Here is a 21,424-nt window from a genome sequence, read left to right as displayed (position 1 = left end):
TCATCCCTTTACACAAAGGTGGAGCATACACCAATCTGGCAAATTATGCACCCATCAGCCTAACTAGCCTGATCTGCAAGGCCATGGACAGGATCATGGACCTCATTAACAGGGACATTGGCAACTTCACTCGACGCCACACAGTTTGGCTTTATCAGGGGGAAGGTCATGTCTGTTAAATCTGGTTGACTTCTTTGACAAAGTCAAAGCCATGGAAGAGGGAAAGACTGTGCTCACACAGCGTACCTCGACCTGGCCAAAGCCTTCAACACACAACTCTGCATCAATCTATGCGTTATCAGATGGGTAGCAAACTGGCTCACTGATAGAACCCACCTAATAAAAGTAGTGTAAGCCACCTCAAGCAGTAGACCAGTAACAAGCAGCATACCTCAGGGATCAGTTTTGCGGCCTCGGTTATTCGGGTTATACTACTCTGAGGTGCAGGCCAAAACCAGTGGGTTATGGCTGACCAAGTTTGCAGATGACTACAAGCTGGGCGTGGTCATTTCCCCTAGTGTTGACATCCTCCAAGAGGGTCTTGCCCAAACAAATGACAAGCTCAAAGTCAAAAAATGCATCATCCCCTTTGGGGAGTGACATCCCCACATATCACATTAACATCCTAAGCACGCAATTGGTTGTGAGGGATTTGGGCACTCAGGTTGACAGCAACCCAACTTTTGACCACCATATGTTGCTTCCATTGTACGAAAAGCTTTCTACATGGCCCATCTCATAAGTAAGGGTATCTCATCCAGGGACAAGGGGGTCAAGACATCCGTGCATTCTTCCCTTACGAAGGCCAATTGAGTACAACTATCCCTTTAGCATGTACCTCACAAAACACATGGAGCAGCTGGACACACCACAAAGGTTCCTCACCAAAATAATACAGGGACTCAAACATGTATCCCACATGGAAAGGCTAAAAGCCCTGTCCCTGTACTCCATTTCATACAGACGCCTCAGAGGTAACCTCTGTCTGGCATACAAAATCTCAGACCCTGCCTTGACGTGACTGCTGCATATCCGCAAGTCAAGATCCACTCAAGTAACACACGCGCGCGCAACCTAAACCTGGTCTGAGGCATGAATAGGACTAGGTGGGACAGATGTGTCCCAGAGATGACTACGAAACAGTCTCCCTCTCCACATCAAGCAGAGTACCTAATCCCTTTTCCAGTGCAGCTTGGATAACTGGATGGGAAACAGAAAATACACCCCTGTGATTCCACCTGTGTCCCTACTGGACAGGTGCTTTGGGTGCTGACTTGTCTAAACATGGGCTAAACTCTTCGCTAGGCTTACAAGGGCCTCAGGGCCAATAGCCTAGTAACTTTCCTTATGATCTGGTCTGGTAGGACTTCTTGGATGACTTCCTAGCAGCTTTTGCATTTCCAAGGCTGCTTGGTGCCTCTGGGTGAAATATCAGGGAGTCTTGTTCTAGGGTAAAGAGTAAAAGGGATAAGGTAACCTCTGGAAATAATCCTTAGCACCCAGGCATCTGTCATTATTCGTTGCCAGGCTGTTGGGTGCAAAGAAAGTCTTCCCCCGACTGCCTCTAGAAGTAGACAATCGAGCCTCCTTTCAGGAGCGCTGATAGGTTTGGCCAGAGAAAGACTCCCTACAACCCTGGTTCTGCAGAACACCTCTGACTCTAAGACAGCATCTTCCATCTGAACTCCTCTCCCCCAAGGGGCGTCTGCACCACGTGTCCTGGAAAGGCCTCTGGGACTTCTTGAACCACAAATTCCCACTCCTCGGATTCCTGGAATAGGCTCGTTGGGGAGCAGAAAAATGTATACTTACAACAGACAGGGTCTTTCCATCTCTCACACGTGGATAGTGTTTAACTTTGGGGCCGAACAAAGATGATCTGTCAAAAGGAGCACTGACGAAGGAAGACTTGAATGGCTCCCCAAACTCACACAGGCGCAGCCAAATATGTCGAACTGCAACACCTAAACCTGCAGACCTGGTCACTCCTTGGGCTGCATGTGAAATTAGCCTCAAACAAATTCGAGTTATACTCTAGGCTAGCTAACCGGGAGGCCACTTTTTCCTTGAACCTCTTCTGCCACTGCTCCTCAGTATCTGATGGCTCCTTGACCAGATCCCTCTAGAGCCAAGTAAAATGTGCCAAACAGTTCAAGGACCTAATGGTACAGGTCGATGCTGCATATAAACCCATTTCCCAAATCTGTCCATCACCCTTAACTCCCAGTTAGAAAGATGAGCAGTGTAACTTTCCTTAGCCAGGTCTTTATTAGTGGCAGCCGCTAACACCATGGCATCTACTGCTAATCCTTTCACCCAGAGGTGCTGATCTTCGTGAGCGGAAAGTATCTTATCTGGTCTCAGGGTAACTGGTTCTATTGAGAGGCCTTCCAAGCTCACTGAGCGATCAATTTAATAACAGTCTGCAGGAGGGGTCACCCAAGAAGATAAGCAAGCCCCAAAGGCTTGCAAATACACAGATTCCTCAGAGGAAGGGTCTTTGGACTTACCCCTCCTTTTTAGTATCTCCAGAATGTCTCCAAAGGAGATGTCTTCGGGGTGGGTGGGGGGGGGGGGGGTGACCAGAGTGGGAACCTTCCCCTTATCAAAATCTACCTCCTTGGTGATGAACTCTTCAGGGAAGTCCAGGTGTTTCTTAAACAATTGCTTCTGAGGGGCATCTTCAGTAGGAATATCTGAAGGTGACCCTTGGTCAGTATGTCTTTCATCCTTGGAGCTTGCTGTCCAGGTACGGAGGTTGGCGGCAGCTCTGAGTAAGCTGGGGTGAAGGGGTGAGACTCTGGTAACAGGAGCCACCTGGAAAGAAGCAGTGGTCAAGGTTCTGTCCACAGCTTGAAAGGCAGGCCCTCCCAGAGTAGCGATGGGAGCCCAGAACAGAGAAACCCGGAAATGGAATCACATGAAGGACCCACCTGCACAGCCAGAGCCAAGGATGCAGCCGGCACAGTCCGAAGTGGTAAGACCAGCTCCGAATTAAGAACAGGAGTAGACTTAAACCCTCCAAACCTGACAGGGGCCTGGTATCGGGTACTCATTTGTTCCAAAGGCACTGAGTCAGAGCCCTGACAGGAACAGAATACAAGTTATCACTGCCGAGACCATAGGAGTCTGTGGATGGAGTAGAGCGCTCTAAAGCCAGTAAAAATGTCTGAGGAGGAGTTTATGTGGTGGTACTGGGAGAGAATTCCCCTGCCCCAGGAGGGGAAGGGGGCTGAGAATATGGAGGAAGCTGATCCACCAACCTCACTATATCAACTTCTTAAAAAGAGTCCTAGAGGAGCTAACGGATAACCCAGAGGGAGAAGGGGCTAGCTGACTCAGAAAGGGGGTTGATTGATAAAAAGTATGTAGTCCTGGGTGCAAAGAAAGTTTCAGTCTTTGGCACCAGGGCAAGAAGGTAAAAAGTGCGTGGCCACAGGAGATGTCAGTACCGATGTGGTAACCTAAAATAGTCAATGCAGACAGTCATTTTTGGAGTTGGTGTCATGGTCAGTGTCAATGGTACTGTGGTAAAGGTCGGTGCAGAGGATTCGGTATTCCGAAATCTTTGGAACTTTAGATTTTGATTCCCAGCAGGAACCAGCTGAAGGATGCTTATGTTTTCTAGATGTGGGTGCCGATGGAGATGTCTGCACCGGAGTAGATTTTGCGCCAGAGGCCTGAGGAGACTGGTCGGTCTTGGACAATGCTTCGTCGAAAGGGGGTCTTTAAAAGCCCTTTAAGGATTAATTTATTCCACAGCAGGTTAAAAAGTGCATTTCTCCTGGCCCAATACTAAACCACAACACTCTTAGATCAGAGTCAATGATAATCATTCAGTGCATACCCTATTTAAACACTCACTTTGCACAATGTGACTGTCGGGCACCTAATGCACAGAAAAACAGATGAAAACTTAAGTCTCTGAGATCACTTATGTCCTTACCTGTTTTACTCTCCCTTACATGTTCCATTGATTGCCTGGTGTTCAACCCAGTATCATGAAAATCCCGTCGACGTCCTCCTCTTTCCCCTAAGGTCATCTCCTGAAATCCAGCCGAAATCTTAGAGACTTGAAGTTCTGTAATGCAGATTAATTGAAAAAATTAGATCTTTGTAATAAGCATTAAAGGAACTGCATTAACCTCTTACAACAGTGAAGAGTAAATTGGCAGGCGTCATCCTAAGAAATAGTGGATTACATCAACCCACAATTCATGCAAATGGGGTATAATGCTGTAAACCACTCTGCTGACCAAAGCAAATACGTTATCAGATCGGATACATCAGAGACCAGCCACATCCCCAAGACAGTTCACAGAGCCCTGACTCTAGCCATAATGCCTAATTCAATGCCTCATTGACAATGGACATTATACATGAAGAGTTTTGTTACATGAAGCTACAGGATATAGCACAACTTTTGTTGGAATGAAGCCCTACAACCCAAGATGACCAGAGCTCAATTAGGAGCTTAGACACCTGAAGACAGCATGGGAGAAAACACAACTAAGCTATCCCCATACCTCTTCCAGAGGAGGGGCTAGGGTGAGGAGATGGGATGCCTCAAACTATACTTACCACAGTGGAATCCCTAATGTGGACCTGTCTTCAGGCTGTGGTGGAGCCTAAAAGTGTAGCAGATCCACACAGCAGTCCACTGAATGCCACTTGTACCCTTCAGACATGTACAGGGAGGCATTGGGAATTACCCTCAAAACCTTAGTCCCTAGTGTTTGGATGGTGAGGTCCCACTCACCTCACACCAATAAGAAGGTTACAGGGTTTTTGCCTCCCCTGGATACAAAAGATTCTAAAAAGTGTCATAACTCTACAGTCAACAAGGGAAGCAACAATAAAACGTTCAGTTTTCCTACTTTCAATCTACAGCAAGTATTCCATAATACCAGGATTTGCCGTGCTGGACAACCAAAGATGTTGCATAAGCATCATTTCATGGAATAATGCCAAAATAGGCATTCTAAAATATTACCCGCCTTCCAAAGGATCATGCGATACTGGAATCACAATTATGGAATCACTTCCCACATCCAGATTGGCAAACAATTCTCTTCTACGAGTTAAGAAAAAAAACATTTTTAAATGGCCATTACGTTATGAAAACAAAGGTTATACACTTAACAGTAAATGTGTGATGTCTCTGAGTCTGGTTCCATCTGTGGGTTATCAGATTGGATACATCTGAGACCAGCCACATCCCCGAAACAGTTCACCGAGCCCTGCCTCCTCTAGCCATAATGCCTAATTCAACTACCACAACCTCGGTGCGTTTCTCTCTCTGCCTCACTGTGCAAAACACCATCCCGAAAGGAACACAAAGGACCCCACAACCAACATAAAAGAAACTTCTCCAACTTTATCTTACGAAAACTCACCAGGCAGGTGGGGGGGGGGGGGTGAAAAACAGATAGACACAACACTGATCTATCACTATGGTGAGTACATAACTATCTGATGGTGCCCTTTCCACCAAGATTAAACTTTGTGAGACAGTGTTCAGTCACACAACCACATGTTTTAAAGGATATTCCACAATATTGTGGAAAGTACAGTTTTGTGCCTACCATAAAAGTAGATGTTAGAGTGCTAATACAGCTGCAGTAATCACATATGGGTTCTCTGCCGTCAGGCGGGTCCTCGGTCGGCCGAATTCCATAGTCTTGGTCCGGCGTCGGTTGTTGTCGCCTTCTTCCCTGACGTCAGTGCAACAGGGGTATATAAGTAATAGCCGACGCCATGTTCTCCCATCTTTCTTGCCCCAGATGTCAGGTGCCCCCAAAAGGAAGGCAATAGATAAATTATATATATATATATATATATATATATATATATATATATATATATATATATATATACACACATACACACACATTTTATATATATATATATATATATATATATATATATATATATATATATATGATATATACATATATATATATATATATATATATGATATATACAAGCAATGCAATGTTATCAAAAAAAAAAAAATAGTAGTTGCAAACAAATACACCATATGAGGATAACCTAAAATAAGTTGTATGAGGAGGTGTTAGCCACTAGTCCTATACCTAGAGGGGAAGAAGGAAGGGAAACCTGTACTGCAGCTGTATTAGCACTCTAACATCTACATTTATGGTAGGTACAAAACTACTACAGCTGCAGTAATCACATATGGGTAGAATCCTAAAGCTACGCACAGGGTGGTAGGCACTAGGTAGAACTGGGGTGAGCCAGAATGCCCTGCAACACAGCAGTAGCAAAGCCTGCTCTAGTTTTGGAATATAAAGGCAAGTGGTAGTGTCTTGTGAAGACATGTACAGAACTCCAAGTGGCTGCCTCCAAGATATCTTTGGTAGGAACTCCTCTGAGGAAGGCTGTAGAGGTAGCTGTGGCCCTGGTGGAGTGTGGTCTGATGCCTACAAGGAAAGATTTCCCATGATAGGAGTAACAAAATCGTATGCAGTGGCCTATCCATTTAGAGATTGTCTGTTTGGTAACAGACTTCCCTTGAGCTCCTACAGCATAAGACAGAAAAAGTTGTTATGATTTCCTGAAAGGCTTTGTTCTGTCCAAATAGTAACATAGCTGCCTATGGATGTCTAAGGAATGTAGCAGCCTTTCTCCTTTGTTTTGAGGATTAGGGTAAAAGGTAGGTAAGTGTATGGCTTGATTTAAAGCTACCCTGGATACCACTTTAGGCATAAATGACGGGTTGGTTCGAAGGGAAACCCTGTCCTGATGGAAGATAAGAAAGGGCTGCACAGCCATGAGGGCTTGTAGTCCCGAAACCCTACGAGCTGAGGTAATGGCCAGAAGGAAAGCTGTTTTCCAGGACAAATATTGCAAATCTGTTGAGGCAGCCGATTCAAAGGTAGGCAATGTTAATTTTTCTAGAATGTAATTAAGATCCCAGGCTGGCACTGGTTGTTTCCTTGGTGGTCTTATATTCTTAGCCCCTCTGAGGAATTGTCTTAAAAGTGGGTGAGAGAATAACGGTGGATCCGTGTTGAATTCTGCAGAAATGGCTGAGGCATGGATTTTTATGGCGGAAAATGAAAGTCCACTGTTCAGCAGCTCAGCAAGATACTGCAATACCCGAGGCAAATTCAGTTTTCTAGGGTCCTGGCCTTTTTTCTCATTCCAAGAGCAAAACCGTTTCCATTTTGCGGAGTAAGTCTTCCTAGTAGATGGCCTTCTGGCCTCCAGAATGACATCCTGAACCTCTTTGGAGAGTAGGGTCTGCTGTGGTGTTAAGGAATTTTCCATGCAGCAAGAATGAGTGTTTTCAGCTGACTGTGAAGAGTTTTGTAGCTGTGCTGAGTTAGCAGAACAGGCATTAGAGGTAGAGGCCAGGGAGGAGTATGTGTTAGGCTCCTTAGGAGTGGGTACCAGTGCTGTCTTGGCCAGTCTGGAGCAATCGGTATCATCTTCGGTCTGTCTGTTCTTGCTTTCAAGAGCACCTTGGGTAGAAGAGGCAGAGGTGGGAAAGCGTACACTGTCCATGCTGTCCAACTGAATGAAAGGGCGTCCACCCTCCAGGCCTTTGGATGAAAAGTCCTTGAACAAAACTTTTCCAGTTGATGGTTCCTGTGGGAGGCGAAGAGATCTATGTCTGGCCTTCCCCATGCTTGGATTATCTTTGTAAACACCTGTGGATGCAGCTTCCATTCATGTGGATCTGTCATATTTCTGCTTAGATTGTCTGCCAGCGTGTTTGCCAAACCTGGCAAGTACTGTGCTTTAAGTTCAATTTGCCATTCCAGAGCCAAGTTCCAAAGTGTCATGGCTAGTCTGCACAGGGGATATGAATGTGTTCCTCCTTGTTTGTTTATGTACCACATTACTGTGGGGTTGTCTGTTTTTATCAATAATTGCCCTGGATGCAGGAGGTCCTTGAATGCTGTAATTGCATTTATTACTGCTAGCATTTTTTTTTGATTGATGTGAAGGTGCTTTTCCTTTTGGGACCATTTGCCCTGAATGCACCTGCCTGTCATGTGCGCCCCCCAGGCGTAATCTGAGGCGTCTGTTGTGATGACTTGATTTGCTTGAGGCTTGCAGAATGGGAGACCTGTGTTTGTTTGACATGCTTGGGCCCACCATTGAAATTCCTTTTGCAGACATGGAATTATTGGTATTGTTTCCAAATTGTGGCTGTGTTGAGACCATAGGCTTTTTAGGTACCATTGAAGCTCTCTCATATGCAACTTTGCACATGGGATTAAAAGAATGCAAGATGCCATGAAACCCAGAGCCTGCAGGATTTTCCTTGCAGTAAGCCTGGTACAATTTGCTAGTGTTTTGAAGTACTGAGTTAGTTGCCCTTGTTTTTCTGGCGTGAGATAGGCCATCTGGGTGTGTGTCCAAGTTGGCACCCAGGAAAGTTATTTTCTGAGATGGTATTAGCCTGGATTTCTCTTTGTTGATTGTGTATCCCAGAGAATTCAGTAACAGTGTTGCATAAGCCAGATGTTCCAGAAGAGTGTGCTTGCTGTCCGCTTGGATCAGGCAGTCGTCCAAATAAGGGTAAATTTGTATCCCTTGAAGTCTGCAGTAGGCAATTACTGATGCCAGGCATTTCGTGAATACTCTGGGCGCAGTAGATAAGCCAAAGGGCAATGCAGAGAATTGATAGTGGATTGAACCTGCAAGAAGTCTGAGGTATCTTCTGCAGCTTTGTCTGATTGGGACATGCAGGTATGCCTCCTTGAGGTCCAATGTTACCAGCCAAAACTCCTTGCCCAGCATGGGAAGAAGCTGCTGTAATGTGAGCATCTTGAATTTTGGTACGAGTAGAAATGTATTTAGGATGGACAAGTCCAAAATGGGTCTCCAGTCGGTTCCTTTTCTTGGTACGAGGAAAAGTCGAATAAAAACCTTGGCCTTGTTCGTGAGTCGGAACCTCTTGAATGGTTTTCATGTCCATGAGTTTTGTAATTTGTATTTGTGCCTCTGCCCTTTGATTGTGTGGCAGGTTTGGCATGCCTCATTTTTGGAAGAGAGTGTGAAAATGAAATCTGTAGCCTCTGTTTATTATGTCCAGGATCCATTTGTCTGTTGTGATAATATGCCAATTTCCTGAAAATAGTGCCAGCTTTCCTCCCAAGGGAGCTGCCAGCTGAGATTTGCTTGGCATGAAAAGGGGGAAGTCATTGGGTTTGCTTTCTGTATTATTGTGCACTGTCTTCGCCACCTCTTGGTGCTTGAGTTGGCCATTGCCTGCCTCTATATGATCCTTGAGCGCCTGTATCTGCCTCTTTGGGGTTTGTCTGTGGCTGGAAAGGACCAGTTTTTTGTAGGCCAGTTTCTACTAAAACGAGGTGGCTGTACCTATAGAAAAGCCTTGACAGTTTGCATAGATTTAGCTTTTTCTTCCATTTTCCGTAGTATCTCCTCAGCATTAGTACCAAACAGCACATCCTTTTGTAAAGGAGCATCTAGTAGTTTAGCTTTAATATGATCAGGCAAGCTTTGTTCTCTAAGCCAGGCATGTCTACAAATGACTGCTCCTGTAGCAGCGGCTCTACTAGAGGCCTCTAAGGCATCATAACCACATTGTAAGGTGTGTTTACCCACTTGTTCTGCACTATGTATCATATCCTGCAATTCCTTCAAATCTGGTTGTTCAGGTTGAGACATCTTTTTCCTTAACTGAAATAACAGAAACTGCTGATATTTAAGCAAATGGAACTGACAATTTAAGGCCCTCATGGCTAGGGTGGTAGAGGTGTATACCTTTCCCCCCCACCTTTCTAAGGATCTAGATTCCCTTTCGGAAGGTAGTGGGTTCTTGGCAGTAGAGGCCTTCATTCCCTTGGGGCCTTGAGAAATGGTCTCAGGGTCAGCATTATGACTTTTGAAAAGAAATTGGTGAGAGTTAGGGACTCTGTAATACCTATCAGGTTTGACTGGTGCAGGAGGCAGGGAATCCGGATTGAGACAAGCCTCCGAGTAATCATTAAGTATGTCCAGGACAGGAGGAATAGCCAGAGGTCTGTGTTGAGGTAACAAAAGAAATTCACTAAGCCTTTTCTTGGAATCAGAAAAGTCTTGAAATTCCCCAAGCCTTTTCTTGGAATCAGAAAAGTCTTGGCCTTCCCAATGGAAGTGCTTCCTCAAGGTGTGCAAGGTTTCCCCAAAAGAAAAATCCTCTGGGGGAGATACAGAAGGAATGGACTGTTCTGCATCAGAATCTTCATAAGGGGAGTACGAGTGTTCCTCCACATCAGAATGTTGAGAAAATGGAGCCCTGTTCAGAAGAGGGGAGAGTCTTCCTCCACTCTGGGTCTCTTGTCTGGAGGGGATTGGGAACCCCTGATATAGGAAATTAAATCCTCAGCCATTTTAAGCATCTGCTTTTTAGGCATGGGGCCTGGGGGTGGGCCCTGTGCAACAGGCCTCTTGGGATGCATGGCTGATTTGGACTTAGTGAAGGCCTTAATGGAAAAGGAAGAAGGGGGTCTAAATACACCCTGGGTGGAAGTGGACCTGTCCACATTAGGAGGCTCAACACTCACAGTGGTTTCGGTGGTTGTAGTCCAAGTTAGGGCCGAGGTACCAGCGGTCTCGGGTACAGAAGACACCGCCAAAGAAGTGTCGTCGGTAGTCAGGGACTGCATAGGCATCTCGCTGAGAACCGGACCATGTGCAGCCGGTTTTGGTGTGGTGTCGGTGGAGACCACGGACCTCGCGTGTCAGTCCTTGTCCTTTCGTTTTTTGGACAAAACGGTAGTCGGAGTATCGGACGACATTTTATAATCAAAGGCTTTACCAAAATAATGTTGGGCGAACTCCGCCCGACGCTTAATAGTGCGTTTATTGAAAGTAGCACAAAAGCGACACCCCGGGACGTCGTGGTCTGGGCTTAAACAAGGTATGCAGAGGGAATGGAAATCCTTATGCGGTATTTGCTTCCCACAAGAAATACAATTGTTAACTTTGTCTGACATCGGTCTGAGGCAAGAAAAGTTTCCCCAACGGGGTACTTAGCTTTAAAGAAGACTTCTGTTTCCAATTTTTCGTAAATTCAGGAGCTGGCCGACCGGCACTTGCGAACTGCTTCTGCTTCGGGCACCGCGCGGCAAAAAAGACTGGAGAACATGGCGTCGGCTGTTACTTGTACACCCGTCGCACTGACGTCAGGGAAGAAGGCGACAACAACCGACGCCAGACCAAGACTTTGGAATTCGGCCGACCGAGGACCCGCCTGACGGCAGAGAACCCATATGTGATTACTGCATCTGTATGCACGATGAACATCCAAAGGAAGCACTAGATCTGAACTGAATATCCACCTTGTAGTGGAACACAAAGAAGAGTGAGGACACATCCAAGTAGCAGCAGTACACATCATCCAAAAAAGCTCTGGAAAAAAGGCAGTGAAAATAGCCACAGCAGAATGACAGTTTTTGGTGTTAAGTCCATCCCTTCAAACTGTATGCAAAAGCAGTGCAATATGACAGCCACCTGGATAGCATGATCATAAACAGGCTTACCCAATCTAGACTTGGAAAAGGAGAAAACTGTTCAGACTTCCTGAAAGATTTTGTCCCGTCTAGCAGAACCTCAATTGTCTATGCACATCAAAGACATATGACAAATATTCACCTTTGTTTGCAAAAATCAGGAACACAAAGGTGAATTGTTTGATTCAAACTGTCTGTAGCCACCTTGGGAGGAAGAGAGAAATGAAGAGACACCTTATCCTTATGGAAAATGAAATGCAGTGGAATTGAAGAGGGCCTGCAACTTGTGCTTAGCAGAAGGCTACAGCCACCAAAAACATTCTCCAAGGCAAATGTTTCAAATTAATAGTAGCAGAGGGTTCAAACGGATGGACTAAAAGGAACTGCAACATGAAGGGCAAATCCCACTATGGGACAACATCCCCAAGAGGTTGCAGCAGACAAATATTCTCAAGTAAGGCTTATGAAATCCTCAGCAGCCAGGAGACGACCACTGGTAACTGACCATGACCTCCAAGAAACAAGGCAACTGGGGTATGGTATCCCTGGACCATATCAGTGATGCTCTCACAGGAATGGTCAACAGCCAATCTTTGACTTAAGGGGGGGGGTACTGAAAACCCCTACAGCCTAGGATTACAGAGCACTTAAACATCGGGACAGCAGTAGTCAGACCAAGTGACAGTTCTCTGATTCGATAATGATCAGCTCCCAGCCAGAAGTGGAGAATCCACACAGACCACCTCTCTATCTTTATATGCAAGCATTCTGAAAGTCGACTGAGCATCCAATCATCCTTTCTCAGAAGTCATATTGGACTGCATCCATGACCATTCCGAACTTTTTTTTTTTTTTTTTTTTTTTTAAACAAAAGGACTGGCTTCCTCAAATCCAGAATTGGTCCGAGGTCCTCCTCCTTTGGAAACAAGTAGATCTCAGATACTCACTGATAAGGTGGGACCTTTTAGATGATCCAATTTGCCAGCAGCTACTGAATCTTGATGGCTGCTTCCAGTCTTCAACAGGGTGAAACATCTAGATGACCTGAGGGATTGCAGCTTGGAACTTCTAACGGTACTGAAGACCCCTTAGGTAAGAGTCTTAACAGCCATACATCTGAGGTGATTGCCTCCCAAGCTTCCAGGTTTACAGCCAAAAGACTAACGGCCGCCAGAACATGAGAGAGTCTGGAATCCTTCAGGATCACTGAAAGGGCCTCGTGGAAGTAGCTCCACAGAACATCTCGATTCTGCTGACTACCACTGCCATGTGGACGGCATCCATTGTGGTTACCACCCCTGCCTTGGAGGAACCCTCAGGAGGAGCATCCTAAAGAGACTCATTTTTTGAAGAATCATGCCATTTTCCCCTTTTTGTTCCACAAGGACTGCTGAGATATAGCAAAATGTACTCCAATGGCAGAAAGCATCTTTCCATCTTGCTCGCTCCTGGTCAAATTGTCTAACTTTTGGTACACACTCAGAGGAGCTAAGAAACATTGATAAAGGGTGCCTTGAAGTAGTTTGCAAAGTTGCACAACCTTATCCAAGCGTAGCAACAAATAGAAATGTCAGTGCCAGTAGCATGGGTTAGGAAGAATGGAAATGGACAACACCGGATGGAATGTTATGTTGAATTGTTGCTTGTTCGTAGCATTTTATAGTATGGCTGAAAAGCAGACTGGGTTCAGAAGTGCACTTCCTGTGGGCATAAGATCCCCAGCTCTGGTGCCCATAGGGAGTGCATCTGTTGTCTAAGCCTGGCATGCAGACACCACCTGCTCCATGTGTGCTGCTTTTAATACCATGGCCTAAAGTGATAGGAGGAATATGCTAGTACTAAGGCCTCCTTCCAGTTTCTGCTCCATCTGGTACTTCCACATCAGGGGCTTAAGCCCCCTCTTGCAAGTCCAAAGAGCCCAGGAAGCACAAAAAAACACTCCACTACATAGTCTCCAAAGTCATCCCTTCCTTCTGAGCCACCTCAGAAGATTTCCAAGAGTTTAGAACTCAAGTCTTCAGATCCGACGACTGTTACTGCAAAGTCTTCTTGGCTCTATAGTCCAAGGTTTTACCCTGAGCCGGTATCTCCAAGGGTATAGTCTCCATTCCTTAATGAGACCTCTAAAAGGTCTTACAGGCCACCTTCTACTACTTCCTCCATTAGGTCCTCCTATGTCTTTCTAAGGCAGAGGTGGATAAAATAATAAGAAAATCTGTCAGAATACAGATCCAGATGCGGGTCTTGCCATCTGTCACCATGAGCCTTAAACCTTCATTTTATTCAGTCATTCCTCCTCCGATCTGACCTGCTGTTTAGGAGCACTCCTATCAGAGATGTCAGAATTGAACAGTCTGATCTGAAGATACCCTTAATCTTCCACTCTGGCGACTTCCCTGATCCAATCGGCTCCTACCTCCCCCAGAGCAGTGTTCCCCAGAGCTGAAGTGTCGGATCTGAGGGGTTGACAGACTGAAGTTTGAGCAGTCACTTCCATTCTGGGCTTTACCATTGTACAGATCAGCTCCTACTTCTCCCTTGAAGGGGAGAGTCGTGAGGGCCTTTGATCATCTGCACTGAGTCTGTGCTGCAGTTAGATTATCCTCTGCTTCTCCTGTTCTTTTTGTCTTTGAGGTGGTGGAGAGGGTTTTCCCTCACCCCAGAGGGGATTCAACTCTTCCACCTTTGGATCCAATCCCTTTTGCCTGTCTGGATCCTGAGTCTACTCGTCCTACACATCAGGGACAGCCAGTCCATATGAGCTTCCAAGTAATTCGTACTAGGGACCTCACTGCTTCTTCCGATACCTGTCCAGAACACCCCACAGAAGAGGTACCTCGGAAAATGTCATGCCAAGAGGTGGCACTTGGATTCCTCTGCAGGAATCCCTCACAGATTTTAATGAAAGGGAAGGGTCACTTAGGTCTCCATGTTTGAAGACATCTTAGAGATCCTTTGCTAGAAAGGTGGTTGGCCTTCCAAAACCCCTTCCTAGGAGGAATCAGTGTTCTTGGAAGCCTTCAGGTCTGGCCCATTTGCATAGAGTTATCCCACACCCCCACCCTCAAATGAGCATACAGACCTTGTCTGCTGCAGGGGATGGAAGGAACTGGACTCTGTGGTCCAATCCCCACATGCCTGACAAAATTTTGAGTGCTCCCTCTGACAAACACTGGACCAAGAGGATCCCTGTAGATGCCATGGTTTTTGTGGCAGACACCAAAAAGGAGCTAGCTGAGCAGAGTTCCACTGTCCGTCCTCTTAAAAGGGAGTCTAGGGTGTTGGATAGGTTTAGGAAGAGTGTATGTTTCAGTGACCTTTGTCTTATGTTCACTGAATTACCTTACATATATTACACTAGGTTACAGAGGGACTTGGTTAAGAACTCTAACTCTCTCTGAGTCAATGTCTGCAGAACAAGCGTCTTTCCTCACAACTGGCCACCCTGCAGTCCATTAGAAACGCATCCATGAGGATAATCACTCAGGCAGCTGAGGGTTCTTCATGGACAGCCAGTTCAGGCATAACAATTAGAAGACATGCCTTGATGCAGTTGAGCGATTTTCCGAAGCCCTGCCAGGCATCATTTATCATCAATCCTTTTGATGGAACTTCTCTATTTGGGCTCTAACAGTTAGTGACACTTTCCTGCAGGGAGGAAGGCGAAAAGACTTTGGTGTGGGAATCCACTTTTCTACTCTGCAGAGACCTTTTTCTAGGAATCAACGTGGCAGTAAAAAGATGTTGTTACGGAAATCTCAAAGGACCTTTCCAATAGTCAGGTGGAGACATTCCCCCAGAGGCAGAGGGGAAAACAGCTACAATGGAAGACACTGCCCACATTGTAGAGGGGGTCCGCAGAAACAAATGTCTTGAGATTCCTTCTCGGACAGATGTTTCTTGAACTCCAGTAAGGTTGTCCTGCTCTCCTTTTCTGGAGCAGTTGGGGACACTTGAAATTGCTCCTAAAAGCTTTGATAGCCATCACAAAAGATTCATGGGTGCAAAAGATCATATCCAGAGGATATTTCATTCATTTTATTTACAATTTCCCTAAAAGAAAAAAAGTTTCCCCAGTGTTCCACCCAATCAGTAGGAGTTAGCAGCTTTAGAGGCTCAAAAGCTGCCAGACTAGAGTCACCCAGGTCATTTCCCTAGACAAAAGAGGAACCAGAATTTACTCAAGGTTCTTTTTAGCACCAAAGAAAACAGGGGACATTTTGGATCAAAGTTAACTAAACTATTTCATAAAGAATTCTAAATTCCAGATTGTCATGGGTTCAAATCCATTTTGCCTGTCCTACCAAAATGATGACTGGATGTCCTGTATTAATCTTCAAGACCTGTACTATAACATCAAAGTGAACAGGTGCTCTTGAAGATGGCTTCAGAGCTCTTTTCTCCTAGAAACTGTTGCTATTCAAACGGGCAACATGTCAGTAGTCAGGTACATTAAACAGGGGGGAGCCAGATCTTGCACCCTTTGCTGAGAAGCAGCGAGAGTTTGGCAGTGAACGATCTCCTTCAACCGCTTTCTTTTAGTGATGCACTTCCCGGGGTAGTCTAACATCTTACCGGACAGGCTCAGCAGGGCCATAATTATCCTTCATGAGTGGTATCGCAGTCAGTCATTTTCAAATACTATCTTCCACAAGTGGGGTGCTATCCGTGCTGTGATCTATTCATCTTTTCCCTCTCTTAAAACCCTGCAACTCTTTTTGCTCGGTCTTGCGCAGAGCAGCGTCGGCTAGCTGGGGTATACTATTCCTGGCTCCACAAAGTCTGCGCTGCAAATTTTCCCTTAGAACTAGGCAAGCCTCAACTCAAGTGCTTCAGATAAACTGCTCTTATTGCAGCACTTGCATAACCCAAATCAGCACTTGCCCAAATCTCCTAGACAGCACTATTAATAATACAGCACAAGACCCTCGATTGTCCACAAGACAAGTGAAATTTACTTTTCCAAGCATGTCCAGTGGTGAGCTTCAGGTGTACGCTCCAGTTCATCTGGTGGAATTGGGCATCCTGAGGCAATATCACAACTGCCCGATGTATACAGACAACCCTCTCCTCTTACCTCTAGACACAAACTTGTGAAAGATGCAAATACACAGCCAGACTGGAGGCTAAGCACTCTCAACCCATGACTAACAGTCAAGAGGAGAAAAGACACACTAGCATCACCACCACCAGTCACATATGGAGCTACAAAACAAGCACTGGCAAAACACACATTCGGAGGCACTAGGTACCAATTTGAAAAAGAAACAGGGCCCTCCAAAGCAGACAAGCAAGCAACCTGCACCTCCAAACAAGCCAGAAAACACACAATTCACCTCAGCAGTGTGTCTCACGACAGCCTCTAAAGCAAAACACCATACCCAACACGCGAGTAATAAGAGACTCTATAGAAAGACACACAGATGTTCCACTCACCAGGCTTAACAAGGAAAAGGTTACTGTCAGCTGCCGGTCGGGTGCTAGGATCTGCCACATAACACAGGCACTTAGGTCACTCCAGAACAAGTACAAGTATGACTCTGTCATTGTACATGTTGGTGTGAATTATCCAAGATGTACCTCCCTGGAATACATGGAGACATTGAGGAGCTCTCTGATCATGTAGCCCAAGCTGGTATGACCCTGACCTTGAGTAGCATACTACCTTCACCTACAATGATACCACAATACAAAGACAAAATGATCAATTTCAACTATTGGCTAAGCTTCTGGTGTCATTCTAAGGGGATCCAGTGTCTGTCTGCCTGGGATGACATGACAGACCAGTCTTGCCGTTTCGCTACAGATGGTTTGCACCTGTCACCCCCTAGGCTTTCAAATACTGACCAAGGCTCTTGCCATCCCCATAGTGCCTTTTTTAGGCAAGGCTCAACCAACCACCGTAACCAAAAACTAAGGGTAATGCTACTCAACGCCAGAAGTCTCAACCTCAAAATGCACGCACTTGAAACTCAGTATGGAGAAAATCGATGTTTGTGCGGTGACGGAAACCTGGTTCAAGGCTCCAGAGAGCACCCCAGCACTACCAGGTTACAATTCATATCATACCTTCCGGCCTCAGTTACCAGATTGCAGTACAAAGAGCGGAGGTGTATCCATATTCATCAAGGATACCCACATCTCCAGGATAGTGGCGCAGCATGATGCCCCAGAGATCATCCATGCGCAACTATCAGCAGGCAAAACCACATTTCAAGTCATAGCCTGTTATAGATAGTCTACCATGTCCCAAGATGCTCACTCAGCATTCCTTGAGGCATTGGAAAATATAAAGGTCTTACCCAACACCATAATTTTGGGCAATTTCAACTACCCTGGTATAGACTGGGCGAACTACTAAAAGTTCTAACTCCTATGCCCAGCGGTTCATAGAATTTATAAATTCAAATGCCCTTGAACTGGTATGTTCTCCCACTAGAGGGGACAACATATTGGATTTAGTCATCACAAATATGGGTGCACATTGTACCACACTGGTCATCACTCCCACTCTGGTCAGATCAGACCACAAACTGATAACCCTGGACATCCTCACCCCTCCACCTCCCCCAGTCAAAGAAACCATCGTAAAAAACCTTTCCAAAGCAAACTTCAAACTATTTGCGTCAGAAGTGGAAAGCTTCACTATTCCCTTGCAGAAGGATAATGATATCCAGGATGCAGAATCCTACACAAAGGCACTTTATATACATCTTCAGGATTGCATGGACCATGCCATCTCAAATAAAACCAAGACTCCTTCTTCAAGCAAGAAGAAACCAGTCTGGTGGACCCCAGCCATAAGCAAACTATACAATAAAAGGAGACTTCTACAAAAAAAGGCCAAATCTCCAGTAGAAAAATCATCCCTGATCAGCATTAGTAAGAAATTGAGGGCCCTCATCAAGTCAACTAAAGTCAATTTTGAAAAGAAAGTTGCCAAGGATAACCATAAGGCCTTCTATGGTTACATCAAAAACGTAAATGGCAACACTCAGGTCTGTTCTGAGCTAGTACAAAATGGAACAAAATACACTGACCCCACTGACATTGCCAACATCTTGGCTGACGGGTTCAGTGCAAATCCCCACCACCACCACCTACAAAGCCTATTAATATTCCAGGGGATTGTGCAACTCCAATTACTGATACGTTGGTTAATAAGGTTCTAAGGCTAAAAAACACTGCCTCCATGGGACCAGATGGTGTCCCGGGCTGTGTTGTACGCAAGCTCAAAAATGAATTAACCCCACATCTGAATATCCTGTTCAGTCTCAGCTTCGACAGGATATGTGCCCATAGAATGGTGCACATAAACTGTGGTTCCGCTGCACAAGGGTGGGCCCACAACCGACCCTGGGAACTACCGACCAATAAGCCCGACTAGTCTGATCTGCAAGGCAATGGAGCGAATCATTATGGAAACCATAAATGGAGAGATTGGGAAACTCCAAACACTTGACCCCACACATTTCGGCTTTGTCAAGGGCAGATCATGCCTCCTGAACCTGGTGGACTTCTTTGAGACAGTTACTCGGGCTATAGATAAGGGAAAGGAGGTGCACCCGGCTTACCTTGACTTTGCTAAAGTATTTGACACCATTCCCCATTCGGGTATTCTTGATAAACTCACCAACCTGGGAATAAACCCTTACGTCACAAGATGGATCGCAAACTGGCTCTCAAACAGATCCCACAAAGTAAGAGTAGTGGGATCTATGTCCGAATCCAGACCAGTAACGAGCGGTGTGCCTCAGGGCTCTGTTCTAGGGCCCCTCCTGTTTGGCATATACTTCTCAGAAGTACAGGCAAGCATTGAAGGGGTGTGGCTGACCAAGTTTGCGGATGACTGCAAACTGGGTGCTATAATAGTCTCCAGCCGACATGGATATCCTCCAGAAGGGCCTTAATGAGACTGATGCTAAAAAATGCGTAGTAATCCCCTTTGGAAAAAACAGTATTCGCGAACTACCACATAGGAGGTAACCCCCTGAAATCTGAAGTAATAAGGGATCTAGGGACCCAAGTAGTCAGCTTTCCTTTGATAACCATGTTGCCAAGGTGGTTAGAAAATCCTTCTATGTGACCCATCTGATCACAAAAGGGTTCGCATCAAGATCTAAGGATGCAGTGGTGCCCCTCTACTCTTCCTTCATCAGACCCATAGAGTACAAAGCACTAATTGGAATGTACCTGGCTAGACATCTCCAGCAGCTGGAAAGACCACAGAGGTTCCTCACTAAGAGGATTACTGGCCTCAGTTTCCCTATGCAGCACGATTGAAAAAAAAACTAAGGCTTTTCTCTGTTGCATACCGCCTTATCAGAGGCAATCTCTGTCTAACATACAGAGCCATGTCCAACCCAGAACTGTTGAACATGCTCCATCTTAGCAAAACCAAATCTACTCTAGCTACACGCTCTAGGGATATAAACCTCAGCACAACAATGAATAGAACATGCTGGAGGGATAGATTCCCTTCGCAAAGACTTTCCTTGCTATGGAACAAGGTCCCGATCTACATAAGACAGAGCCCCTCACTAACGCTCTTAAAGAGGAACCTTGACGAGTGGATGGGTAACAAAGTTCACACCAGGGATCATACCAACAGCTCTGCTAGATAGGGGCCAAGGGTACTAGCTGCTAGATCAAGGGCCTAGGGAACTAACCAAAGGGACGGTGAATACCACACAACGTGGCTGGGCTAATATATGCCTTCGAGCAGATAGCCTAGTACCTACCTATGAACAAACAATGCCCTAATTCTCCCTCAAGGACATTTACCAAAAGATGCTGTAGTCCAAATTTGGCCCTCTGGTCTCCTTTATGCTTACCCCTTCCCCTGTATCTAATTACCAAATTTCTTATGAAAGAGCTCTGGAGTAGCAAAGTAATCCTCATTGCTCCTTTCTGGCCTCAGCAAGTGTGGTTTCCCTTCCTATGCTGTCACCTACTATGCTCTCCTTGGATAGTGGATCCCAGTCCAGACCTCCTGTCACACCCATCAGTGATGATTCATCCCGACATTGCAGGCCTCAAATTGACTGCATGGTTTCTCCAACTCTGATGGCTTGACAATCCAGGCTTTTCTACCCAGTTCGCCAACTTCTATTTTCGTGTCACAAACCTTCAGCTAGGAAGATTTCCAAGAGTAAATGGAAGAGGTTTTCCTTCTGGGCTTTCAGAGAGAGTTGGATCCTTTAAAGGCGGCCACGGTGGTGCAGCAGTTAGCGTTGCAGCCTCACAGCAAGAGGTTCTCCGGTTTGATCCTCGGTTGGGGTGCCTGTGTGGAGTCTGCATGTCCTCCCTGTGGCCGCGTGGGTTTCCTCCAGGTACTCTGGGTTTCCTCCCACATCCCAAAGACATGCTGTAAGTGGATTGAACACCCTAAATTGGCCCTAGTTGTGTGTGCGCGTGTTCCTTCTGTGGAAAGTTGGGTGCCAAGCTGGCAACTTGACACCGTAAAACTCCAGTGCCAATCATTAGCAGACAGGTGATCTGCTGTGGCGACCCCTATCAGGAAACGCCAGAAGAAAAAGAAGTGCCAGTAGCATGGGTTGTAATATCAGCCAAACTGAAGGGTGGCCTCACGGAAATGTTAACTGTGGATTGTAAGGTAGAAAACTGAGCATCCAAAGACTTCTGAAACGTCAGAATTGTAACTTTTTCAACATATCCCACTGAAGTCTGGTCAAGTGATCTAAACAGACTGTCCTCGGCACGAACATGGCTAAGGTGTAAGAAAGCTTCCATAACTGAGTTTACCTATTTGGAGAATGAACCCAGAAGCGTATCTCTAAAGTCCCTGATGGCCGTCACCATGACTTCATCCATGGCAAAGCCCTTTCTGGGAATCTGTCCCACCATTTTGTTCTTCCACTCCCTCCGATAACCAGGTCAATAAGTGCATCTGGAGGGGTGAACCACCCAGA

General features: G+C 45.8%; 1 protein-coding gene across 1 annotated transcript in view; it reads right to left on the bottom strand.

Annotated features, from left to right (window-relative positions):
- LOC122800343 (piwi-like protein 1) overlaps nucleotides 1–21,424 on the bottom strand; it is a 785,589-nt gene that overhangs the window by 621,727 nt on the left and 142,438 nt on the right. The window contains exon 3 of the mRNA XM_044069792.1: nucleotides 3,947–4,081. Coding sequence (XP_043925727.1) covers nucleotides 3,947–4,081 — 135 coding nt within the window. The remainder of the gene's footprint in view (nucleotides 1–3,946; nucleotides 4,082–21,424) is intronic.

This window comes from Protopterus annectens, chromosome 4.part0, assembly GCF_019279795.1.
Source record: "Protopterus annectens isolate FY-2018-M chromosome 4.part0, PAN1.0, whole genome shotgun sequence".
In the NCBI taxonomy this organism is placed as follows: domain Eukaryota; kingdom Metazoa; phylum Chordata; order Ceratodontiformes; family Protopteridae; genus Protopterus; species Protopterus annectens.
The sequence above is the reverse complement of the archived record's forward strand: the minus strand, read 5'-3'. Positions and strand labels throughout refer to the sequence as shown.